Source organism: Ochotona curzoniae, unplaced genomic scaffold, assembly GCF_017591425.1.
Source record: "Ochotona curzoniae isolate NIBS_2020 unplaced genomic scaffold, NIBS_Ocur_1.0 contig_3819, whole genome shotgun sequence".
In the NCBI taxonomy this organism is placed as follows: domain Eukaryota; kingdom Metazoa; phylum Chordata; class Mammalia; order Lagomorpha; family Ochotonidae; genus Ochotona; species Ochotona curzoniae.
Genome location: NW_024466004.1, coordinates 855828 through 867965, shown reverse-complemented (window position 1 = coordinate 867965; position 12138 = coordinate 855828). Strand labels below are relative to the sequence as shown.

General features: G+C 47.6%; 1 protein-coding gene across 1 annotated transcript in view; it reads left to right on the top strand.

The window, feature by feature from the left end:
• LOC121158500 (diphosphoinositol polyphosphate phosphohydrolase 1) overlaps positions 1–10535 on the top strand; it is a 76685-nt gene extending 66150 nt beyond the window's left edge. Inside the window, exons 3-5 of the mRNA XM_040983217.1 lie at positions 4225–4269; positions 5240–5324; positions 8880–10535. Of these exons, the coding sequence (XP_040839151.1) occupies positions 4225–4269; positions 5240–5324; positions 8880–9058 (309 nt within the window). The 3' untranslated portion in view covers positions 9059–10535. The remainder of the gene's footprint in view (positions 1–4224; positions 4270–5239; positions 5325–8879) is intronic.
• The last annotated feature ends 1603 nt before the right edge of the window (positions 10536–12138 follow it).

The window sequence follows — 12138 nt, the reverse complement described above, 5'->3', positions numbered from 1 at the left end:
AGATGGAAGATATCTCCCTACCTCTCCTCTCTCTCTTCTCTCTGTTCTGTGTCTTTCTTTCTGTAACTTTGTCAAAACAAACAAAAACCAAAAAGACAAAAAATGTTAGATGAATGCCAGTGCCTGAGCATGTGCACACTTGGGGAAATAACCAGAGGGAAGAATGGGAATGTTGGCGTCTCCCTGGTGAGTTCAACCTCTCCCAGAAAGCATTTCTGTCTTGGGAAAACACCTCAAAGAGAAAAAGAAACAATAGCTTTTGTTTTCTCTTTCTAGTAAGCAGACAATTACTCAGGTTATTTTTTACTTGGCCAAAAGTACTAGAACTAACGTAGTTTAAAGCTTGCTGAATAATGAAAGACAATAGGTACTTTCTTTAGAATTTGCACTACTAGCTAAGAAGAGGTTTTAAATAAAAATTCTTTATCTAGATTAGGAGCTTTGGACACAGAGATTGAATTGTAATTACTTTTGTAATTCAAGGGAAAAAAAGGCCTGTCCCGGGATACCTCCTTTACTGAACCTGATATGTACCCTAGATCATACCTTAGCCCCACCGGATGGAGCCAGGTATCTGTCGGATATGCGCCTGACACCCTGTGTGCAGGGATCATGTGAGATACAAATATAGCCCCCTCTCAGGTTTCCTGAGGCCAAATCAAAGAGAGCTGGGAGAGGAAGGCTGCACAAAGGGCCACAGGGTCATGACTCAGAGCACTGACGTGGGGACCTCCACCAGTGCGGAACGTTCTTTCATCAGTGCTGTGAGGTCCTCTTCTGAGTAGCGGAGGGCCTTTCCTAAGGAAGCTACTCAATCTCAAAGTTGTGTCCATGTTTATTTTCATCTAATTGGAAGGCAGAGCAGATCTCAGATCTGCTGGTTCATTCCCTAATACTTGCAACAGCCAGTCCTGGGCCTGGCCAAAATCAGGGGGCACCTGTTTGGGGTGCCCTTGTGGGTGACAGAGCAAGCCAGATTGGAAGCTGAGTCAACATTTCCCAAAAGTGCCTTATAAGACCCACTGTACCACAACACTCACACCCAAATCTCGGCTAAATATAAGAATAGTTCTTTGCTTTTTACTTTAGGATGACTGGTCTGATCACATTTTTTTTTAAGATTTATTTCATTTTTATTACAAAGTCAGATACACAGAGAGGAGGAGAGACAGAAAGGAAGATCTTCTGTCCATTGATTCACTCCCCAAGCGGCCACAACAGCCGGAACTGAGCTGATCCTAAGGCAGGAGTCTGGAGGTTTATGTAGGTACAGGGTCACAAGGCCTTGGGCCATACTCAACTGCTTTCCCAGACCACAAGCAGAGAGTTGGATGGGAAGTGGAGCAGCCGGGACACAAACTGACGCCCATATGGGATGTTGGTGCTTACAAGTAAAGGAGTTGGCCTGTTGAGCCATGCACTAACCTCAGTTTATCCTGGACTTTACGCCAGAGTTGGTATGCTTCATGCAGAGAAGTCCTCAAAAGGAAAACAGAGAGGTATCGGTGTCAAGTGTGGAAATTACTGTTAATAAACAAGTTTTTTTAAAAATTACATAGTATTGTTATAATATTAAATTGATTTGTACCCTTAAAGTTTAGAGATGATTTGCTTGTCTGAACTTTTAGTTTCTTTAAGAAATAATAAGGCCCAGCATGATAACCTAGTGACTAAAGTTCTCGCCTTACACATGCCAGGATCCCATATGGGCGCAGGTTCTAATCCTGGCAGCCCTACTTCCCATCCAGCTCCCTGCTTGCAGCCTGGGAAAGCAGTTGAGTATGGCCCAAGGCCTTGGGACCCTGCACCTGCGTGGGAGACCTGGAAGAGGCTTCTGGCTCCTGGCTTCAATTCAACTCAGCTCTGGCCATTGTGGCCACTTGGGGAGTGAATCAATTAAGTGGTGGCTGTAGCCTCTGCCTGCAGCATGGACATCCTATATGGGAGCCAGTTTGAGTCCCAGTTGTTCCATATCTGCTCCAGCTTCCTGCGTGGGAAAGCAGCAGAAGATGGCTCAAGATCTTGGGCCCCTGCACTCAAGTGGGAGACCCAGATGAAGCTCCTGGTTCCTGGCTTTAGCCATTGCAGCCATTTGGGAAATAAACCTGTAGATGCAAGATTTCTGTGTCTCTCTGTAACCCTGACTTTCAAATAAAAATAAATAAATAGATTTTTAAAATACTAGCTTCTCAAGAGAATGTTCTTTCCCCTTTGCAGAAGCAACAAGTGACGGCCTCTTTGAGTCTTTGTTTATCCTTGGCCCTGTTGGGACCCCCACCTGCACCAGCCAGGGCTTTAGCTGGCTGTGAAAAACAGTTATTTTCTAGGAACAATTTAAATTTAAAATGTATATATTTCCATTAAAATGGACCATAGTCACAAGAGTATGGTTATAAAGAACTGATACGAACTTTAGAAATTAAAAAAAAAGAAAGGAAGTAAAAAGCAGGTATGGTGGCAGAAGAAAGGAACAGAATTCCTTGAGGGATAATTAGCAAAAATTAATTTCAGGATATATAAGTCACCCAGAAGTATAAACACGTAAATCAGGTGTGGGGAACATACAAGACGTGCAAAATCATTTCATCTGGCCCTGCTAAGGCAATCTCAGCTGGGACTCAAAATTCACTAAATCAGTTCAGACATGGTAATTTTTAAAATTGATTATTTTTGTGGCTCATGAATGATTTTATAAACCCTTGGCCAAAAAAAGGGCCTGCTTTAAATCGGCTTCCATTATCTTTATTACGTGTCTCTTGACTGTTAGAGGGGCAAGCATTTGGTTAGATCTCTGCTTGGGCCACCCACATCCGTTGTCAGTGCCTGGCTCCAATCCCAGCTCCCCTGTTTCCATTCCAGCCTCCTGCTAATGCTCACCCAGGGAGGTAGCTGGTGATATATGGAGTCCTTAGGCCTCTTCCCTTCAAGTGGGAGAAACAGATGGCATCATGGGCCCTGGCATGGGCCTGGCACATCCTTGTGTTCTATAGGCATTTGGGAAACAAGTCCGTGCCTGAAAGACCTTACTCTCCATGCTTCTCAAATACAGTGAAAGCAAAGCTTTTTTTTTTTTTTAAGGTTTCTTTATTTTTATTGCAAAGTCAGATATACAGAGAGGAGGAGAGACAGAGAGCAGGATCTTCCGTCTGTTGATTTACTCCTTAAGTGACCGTAAGGGCCGAAACTAAGCATATCCAAAGCCAGGAGCTTCATCCAGATCTCCCATGCGGGTGCAGGGTCCCAAGGCCTGGGCCATACTGAGCTGCTTTCCCAGGCTGCAAGCAGGGAGCTGGAAGGGAAATGGGGCTGCCAGGATTAGAACTGGCACCCATATGGGATCCCAACGCATGCAAGGCGAGGACTTTACTACGCTATCGTGCCGGACCTTCTTTCTTTTTTTTTTTTTTATAGATTTATTTATTTGTATTGGTAAGGCAGATACAGAGAAGAGAGACAGAGGAAGATCTTCTATCCAGTGATTCACTGCCCAAGCAGCTGCAACAGGTAGAGCTGTGCCAATTCAAAGCCAGGAGCCAGTAGCCTCTTCCAGGTCTCCCATACGGTGGCAGGGTCCAAGGCTTTGGGCCATCCTTGACTGCTTTCCCAGGTCACAAGCAGGGAGCTGGATGGGAAGTGGAGTAGCCGGGATTATAACTCGTGCTCATGTTGTATACTGGCACGTGCAAGGCAAGGACCTTAGCTGCTAGGCTACTGTGCCAGGCCTTTTTCTTTCTTTTAAGAAATCATCTTTAATGGATTAGGAAGTCTCACATCTAAACAACTATGCAAGGGCCTATAGGAGTTAATACACCTGCTGAGGTCGCCCCTTCACTCTCCATCTGAGATAGCTCTGCATTTCCATCCTGGTAGCCTGTGCCTGTGTTACCCACAGGGTCCTGGGCTCCTGCTACCTAAGGAACAGACAGCCAGAACCCAGTCAGCAAGGATCTTGGTCTTGTGGATTTACCTTCCATCTTGTTCGCTATTGCCAGTTTGAGGTTCTGGTTAGGTGGTAGGGTTATTGGCATCATGGCCGGGATGGCGGTGGAGAGAGGTGAGGAGTTCTCCCTGCCCAGTGATCCCCCTGGGAGCCGTACCTGTGCCGTGGCCCCCCTGTGTGTGCTCATTTGTTCTCCGTCCCACAGACTACCCCGGAAGACGCCCATCAAGGCCAACAAGCAACCAGCAAGCAGAGTGTTCATTTTTCCCTTTGATTTTTTTCAGGCTGGCGTAAAAGGGACATTGGGAAGACTAGTTGGAATTTTTGAGGTAAGTCTTTTAAAATCTTTGATTAAAAATGGAATATTAATAACCTAATTAGGGACTATGCAATCTGTTTCACCTGATTGTCTAAACACAGCAGCAGAAGCAGAGAATAAATGACATTCTCTCTTTTAAAGATTTCCTTGAATTTTACTACCCTATTCCTGCTTTTCTCTCTGCTCAAAAATGGAAGGAAAGCTAGGTAAGTGTAGAGAAAAGAGGAAATTTAGCATATGTAGCTGTCCCAAGAGTGGGATAAGAAGGAGCTCATCTGTGAGGGGGTGTGAAACAGTGGATGAAGAACAGAGTAGGTTGGAAGGAGGGCAGTGTGCGGGGCACCCTGCTCATCAGCCCAGACGCACCAGCAGTGTAGTGCCTCCATGCGGTCCCCATCGCTGTCCAGTTTAGTTTACATGCTGCTTGTTGAGAGGTTACGGCATTTGATGTCGGAGTTAAGGCAAAGAAAAGGAAAAAACGAATATGAAAGCTCAGCTTTAGAATACACCCTAAATTAATTCAAATACAGTTGGCTTCAAGTAGGCCAGGAGAGGCAAGTGCTGGACACAGCTGGTAATCACTGCTTGGGACGCTTGCATCCCGTGTGCCAGTGCCTGGTTCCCATCTTGGCTACTCTGCTTCTGCTTCCTGCTGAGGCATATACCACAAGGTGGCAAGGGAAAGCCAAAGTCCTTGGCTCCCTGCCAGGCCTGAGACTGAACTCTGGACACCTGGCTTCAAGCTGGTCCAGCCCCTGCTGTTTCAGGCTTTGGAGAGAGAATCAGTGAGGGGACAATTATATGTCACCCTGTCTCTCAAATAACACGAAAAGAGTAAATAGACCACAATTGTAGGATAAGACCAAGCCAAAGGACTCCCAGTGCCTAAGCGAAGGACAGCACACATGAGTGGATTTCATGCAAGTCATCTCAGCTCTCCAGGGAAAACTCTTGTGCTCTTCTTGTCTTTGCCCTCTCAGAACCAGGAGAGGAAGCACAGGACGTACGTGTATGTCCTCATTGTCACAGAAGTGCTGGAAGACTGGGAGGACTCTGTGAACATTGGTAAGTTGTTGCCAGAGAACATCCCAGTCCTGGGAGCCTTTGCTGCACCTTAGAGCATCCTCTGGAGCCCGGTAGGAGATAACACCAGGCCGAGTCTTAGGAAGCAGGCATATGAATTTTTAACTTAAGAAACTTGGATTTTGAGCTGTTTGAAACAAAGCTGTGGTTGGGTACATTGTCAGCAAATGGAAACATGTCGCATGAGAAATGAGAGCGCTTGTTCCTGTTGTCACCTGGCTCAGCTCTGGAAGGTTCTACATCTGTCCCTTCTCTCTCCCCACCAGGCCCTCCTTGGCTTTGGCCGCCACCGGCTGAGCAGGACCCTGGTCATAACTCGTATTGTTACAGGAAACTTTCAGTTTGGGGATATGAGTTCCGTCCCCTAGAGGTGATCAGTAGAGGCCAAGTCAGAAAGGCCATGTCCAATTTTCTCCTTGGTGCTGCCCTGTAGGGCCACCCCGCTTTCTCCTCCTGGATCACTGCTATGGGCCTGTCTGGTGAACATGCAGTGGTGGAAGTTTCATGTTTGATTCCTGTTGTGATTTTTTTTTTTTTTTTTTTTTTGCCTCTGAGTGAAATTATATTCTAGAGCAGTATAATCCCTGTGACAGATTGGCAGGCAGATAAAACTTGCTTACAAAACCCTGCCACAGTCCATGTGTGCTGTGCCATCATGTCTCCCTCCCACTGTTAACCTGGACAGTTCATAGCTCTTCTCAGGACTTTATACCTAACAGTGCTGTAGCATGCATAAACAACTGCAGTTGGCACGGATGTGCTGAGTCTGGCTCCAGGACAGGCAGCAGGTGAGCTGTGGGCCTGTGCTCAAGCACGTAGCCGGGCTGCCACACACTTGTCCGGCTGACTTTGAAGGCGCCAGTTGCTCTGGTAACCTCCAAACTCGCCCTGCAGCTGGTATTCCCACCCCTGGGAGCTGCCCTAACTGAAATAATTTAAAATGTGAGAAATAGGATCTGGCCTGGTGGCCTAGCATCTAAAGGATCCCATATGGGCGCTGGTTCTAATCCCGGCAGCTCTACTTCCCATCCAACTCCCTGCTTGCAGCCTGGGAAAGCATTTGAGCACAGCCCAAAGCCTTAAAACCCTGTACCCATGTGGGAGACCCGGAAGAGGTTCCTGGCTCCTGGCTTTGGATCAGCACAGCACCAGCCATTGCAGTCTCTTGGGGAGCGAGTCATTGGACGGAAGATCTTCCTCTCTGTCTCTCCTCCTCTCTGTATATCTGACTTTGCAATAAAAATAAAATAAATCTTTTCAAAAATGTGAGAAAAAAGCCCACTGCAGCTTCCAGAGGGCCTTGCTGGCATTCCCCTTGCCCACTGAGAAATGGGATCTCACAGTGGTAGATTTCCATATTTTAGGGCTGGTTTGAGTCCCAGCCACTCTGGGAAGGCAGTGGAGGATAACCCAAGGGCTCAGACTCCTGCCACTCACTTGGGACACACAGATGCAGGTCCTGGCTCCCAGCTTCAGCCTGGCCCAGCCCTGATGGTTACAGCCACTTGACGAATAAGACAATGGATGGAAAATCAGTCAGTTACTCTCTTTCTATCTCACTATGCTTTCAAATAAATAAATAAATCTTTTTAGAGAATTAGCAGTAGTAAAAGGTAGCATTGCTGTTAGGGGTGCCCTGAAATGAATGGAAATGAGTGCTGTGGCCCTTGAGGAAAGCCTGTGAGCAGTGCGTATATGAGCCATCCAACCTTCAGATGCGTTACTCTTTGAGCTGTTATGGTAGGGATCTTTATCTAAATTTTTTTTTTTAATTTAAAAAAATTAAGCAAGGAGAAAATTTTGTTTTGTTTTTAAAGATTTATGTTATTTGGGCCTGGCGCAATGGTTCAGTGGGTAAATCCTCACCTTGCACACCTGGGATCCCAGATGGTGCCGGTTCATGTACCAGATGCTCCACTTCCCATCCAGCTCCCTGCTTGTGGCCTGGGAAAGCAGCAGAGAATGACGCAAAGCCTTGGGACCCTGTACCCATGTGGGAGACCTGGAAGAGGCTACTGGGTCCTGGCTTTGGATTGGCTCAACTCCAGCTGTTGTGACTACTTGGAGAATGAGCCAGTGAACAAAAGATCTTTTTTTGTCTGTATCTCCTTCTCTCTCTGTAACTTTGCCTTTCCAATACAAATGAATAAATCTTTAACAACAACAACAAAAGTTATGTTATTTGAAAGACAGAGTTACAGAGAGAGGAAAAGAGAGATCTGTTCATTGGTTCATTCTCTGAATAGCTGCTTTGGCTAGGACTGGGTCAGGCCAAAGCTAGGAAATTCTTCTGTCCTTCCCATGTGGGCACAGGAGCCCAAGCAGTTGGGTTCCTCCACTGTCTTCCCAGGCAAATTAGCAGGAAGCTGGTTTGGAAGTGGAGCAGTGGGAACTAGAAACTGTACCCTTGTGGAATGTTAACACTGCAGGTAGAGGCTTTGCTCACTAAACCACAGTGCCAGCCCCAAGACTTTCTTTAAAATAATATTATTTAAGCTAAAATTATAACCAAATTGTAGACGACTGATGTCCAAAGATAGGACACCCCAGATATTATGATGTACTTACTGTAGCTATTAAATGTCACATTTTTCATAACATAGAATATTGCTTAAGAAACAAAATGAAGGGACTGTTGCTGTGGTATGGTGGGTAAGGCCACCACCTGCAGTGGCAGCATCCTGTATGGTCGCAGTTCATATACCAACTGCTCCACTTCTTTTTGGGTTTTGAAGTTTTATTTATTTTTATTGGACAAGCAGATTTATAGGGAAGGAGACACAGAAAGATATTCTATCCTCTCGTTCACTCCCCAAGTGGCTACCATCGCCAGAACTAAGCCAATCAGAAGCCGGAAGCCAGGAGCCAGGGGCTTTTTCTGGGTCTCCAATACAGGTGCAGAGTCTCAAGGCATTGGGTCATCTTCCACTGCTTTCTTAGGCCACAAGCAGGGAGCTGGATGAAATAGAGTAGCTGGGACACAAATCTCTGCCCAAATGGGATCCTGGCACAGGCAAGGGGAGGATTAACCAGTTGAGCCATCTTGCCAGGCCCGAACTGCTCTTCCTCTGGTCCAGCTCCCTGCTAATGCACATGGGAGAGGAGTGTAGAGTGGCTCAAGTGCTTTGGTCCCCTGCACCCATGTGGGAGACCCAGAAGAAGCTTCTGACTCAATCTTGAGGGGGAAAAATAAAAGGAAACAGTATGAAGTGAAAAAGAAACAGTTAACAATTAAAATGCAAACTCTTTGCAGTGCATACCGTTTGCCAGATGCAGTTCAGGGCCAGATGCAGTTCAGGATCGTCCTGTAGGGAGCACAGCCTGTTATCTGTGTTCTCCAGGCAAAGTAACGGGGACACAGAGAAGCTTGGATGTTTGCCCAGGGTCACACAGCCCAGTGGAGCCCCGCAGGTGGGCTGCAGGGTCCTGGTTCGGGTGGGAGAAGGCTTGCTGCACATTTTCACAAACTTCTAGGCTGAGAAACTTGCTCTTTTTTTTCTCTTCTGCGCTGACTTCTTTCACTTTCTTCCTCCACAGGAAGGAAGCGGGAATGGTTTAAAATAGAAGATGCCATCAAAGTGCTGCAGTGTCACAAGCCCGTGCAGGCGTCGTATTTTGAGACATTGAGGCAAGGCTACTCTGCCAACAATGGCACCCCTGTCGTGGCCACCACGTACTCGGTTTCCCCTCAGAGCTCCATGTCAGGCATCAGATGACTGAAGGCTCCCATAAGAGCAGTGGAAGTGGGAAACTAGACTGAAGTGAGGATCTTCCCTCTCCCCCTGGCTCTTCCCACCTTTCCTCCGCAGCCTCCTCTTTCTAACACGGCATGATGGGCAGCAGAGAAGGAGGTCCTGGCGGTGCTGCTGCCTGCCGGGGTTAGCACTGGGGCTGCTTCTCATTCTCTCCAGGGGTGGGGTGGGTCTGTAAGTGTAAGTACTTTGTGCATGCTCTGTCTCTCCCCCTCCCTCCCTGCAGGCCTGGAAGAAAGGCCAGCAGCCTCTCCCCACCTTGCGTTCCACAGTATTCCTGTGGGCCTCAGCCCAGTCCTGGCCAGAGAGTTTTCTTTTATTCTTTTTATTTTTTTTTTTTTTTTTAATTAAAAGATACCAATGTGAGAGAACTTTTCAAGAATTTGTCCTGTAGTGTGCTGTCTGGTCCTGTAGGTGGTCATTTTCACTGCAGGATGCATTTATCTACACATTATATTCTGAACATATAATATGTAAATAAATGCTTTTAGAAAGAGAAACTTAGTGGTTTGATTTTTCAAGTTTTTTTTTTTTCTTTTTTAATTCAGTGTATTTCTGAAATTGAGAACCTCACAATTCCTTTCATTGTGTGAGGCTAGGCAGTGACAAGGCAGGTTTCCCAGTCCGCCCTTCCCCAGTCAGTGAGGACACGCTAGCTACCCTCATGTTCCCAGGGCTCCCGGCCATTTCCCTCAGCTGGCTTTCCATGCCAAGGAAGAAACAGGAAGAGACCAGTTGGCTCAGCCTGGATCCGGAATAGCAGTGCTAGATGTTGGATTCTGCCTGCTGTGTTGCCAGTGGGCTTCCGGCTGGATTCCTGGGATGACGGAGCATCAAGCCCAGCTTGTGTTCTGTGGCTTTGGGAACTTTTCCATAATGCTTCTTCCTGCTGCCAGCGGCCGCTGCTCTCGTCCATGCAGGCCTCACACCGTGCGGAACGGAGGCATCAGCTGTGTGCGAGGTTGTGCTCCCCACACCTGGTGACCAGATCCAGTTTCTGAGTAGAACCAGGTCTGGGAGCTCACGTGGTGACATCACAGCACTTGGGGTCACACCTGGGCACATGCTCAGAGGTGCCGACCGTGCTCCCACCAGGACATGCGAAGTCCAGTCCTCTGGCGAGAGGCCTCAGAATGCTTTCTCGGAGCAGCTGTGTGCCCCGCCACGGCAGGCTGCGGACCTCCTCACTGGCTTCTGATGCAGGTTTCCTGCTGGCTTATTTGCCAATTGTGTTGTTTAGTTGAGAAGTGAAAGTGTCTTGAAAAGGGTCTTGCTGTGGGGGGGTGGGAGGTTGGGGGGGACACTGATTGATCCCTGGCTTGGGACAGGAGATTGTTGCTATAACGCTAGTGACATCTCCTTTGTCAAAACATAGCCAAGATGTGAAACTAAAATCGTAGTTCTTTATTTAAGGATTCTAATAAATACTAAACTTTGAAAAGCTGTTTTCTTCGTTCCCACTACAAGAATCCGTGTATCTGCTAGAGCTGTCATGGAATGTTGGACATTTGCGGAGACATTGTGGAGGAGTTTTAAATTTTGCTGCCTGTTCTCAGTTTGCATCCTTCTTCACAGAGCCAGCAGTTTTCTTGGGCGTCCCTCATACCTCCCGGAAAGGAATTCAGTCCCAAGCAAGGGTCTGGGCCAGAAACAGCACTGTACCGATTTAAGTCCAATCACACTTGCTGTGAACAAGCGGTCACCTGTCACCTGACCTGGAGCATCCTGAGGTTCAATGCAGATAGATGAGTGAGGGGAGAGTGAGATGAGTGCTGAACAGAGTCCGTATTGCCTGCCTTCCCTGGGGAACCCCGCTCCTGACATGGCCTGACGGCCACTGGCAGCCACTTGCCACCAGCATCCGTGGGCTCCTCAATGTACCAATGTGCTCTGTCCACAAGCGCCGTTGAGATTGGTTATCCATGTCTTTGGGTCAGGAAAGTGAACGTTAGTGACTTGATTGGGGCCTGTTAATACAATCAGCTAGAGAGACTTCAGGTGCCGTCCTCACTGACAAAGAAAGGCTTTGTCCCGTACCAGAGCTGTTGCCCTGAGAAAGCAGCGTTGATGGTTTTCGCTCCCTGGCACCGTCCACGGTGGCTGCTTTTGCTGATGTGTGGTTAAGAGTCCTGCATGGCAGATGAGGGTGGGTGCCTGGCTGGAACAAGCTTGGTCTCAGTGATCTTGCTTGCAGAACATCTCATTGACGTTGGTTGGCCATTGATTCTACCACAGCTGGCCTCCTTCAGCTTTGATGGGTTCAAGATAGACTCCCACCTAGTCCCTTGCTCATGTGAATTTACAGCTGCTGGATTCTGGTTGTTACTAGAACATACATGACAGCATGCCATATTCAGGATAGAGAAGTGGTGGGGGGTTATTAAAATTCATTTTGAGCTTGTAAATCACTGATATTTGGAAAACATCAGATTGTATCAGCTCTGTGGAGCAGGACTTAAGAGTGTGGAGGGGTGGAGAGGGAGTTGGGAGAAGAAAGAGGTGGGAGAGAGGCAGGCAGGGCAGCCATCACAGGAAATAGTGCAGTCCATGAGACAGGAGTTGTGATTTTTCTCATAGCAAACCTGACAGGATGGAGAGTTAATGAATCGATTGAGTCTGTTTGCACAAGTGTCTTCTGCCTGCATGCCCTGCTTGGAGAAGGCCCCTTGCTTGCTGGGGCGAGGCTGAGCCATCTGGCCAGATCAAAGGCTGAGGGAGCCTCAGCCGCCCTGGGACCCTGGGAAGCCAGCGGGGGCGGCACAGCGGGACTTCCGCCCTCTGCGGGTGCCACTGCCCACCCTGCAGGGCGCGAGGCCCTGGCGGCTCAACCCTCACAGCCTCAGGGAGCAGAACAGGAGGCTGGTAAGTGTTCCTGTGTGGGCAGTCACTTCGTGACAAAGATGCATTTTCTATTTTGACATTGTAAGTCAGCCCACATGAAGTCTCTTAGGCTTGCCTAGAAGGAAATACTCATTTTTGTGCTTTGCTGGATTTTTCTTTTTTAAAAAAAAAAAAAAGAAGAAAAGATCTGTGCAAAGCTGTTC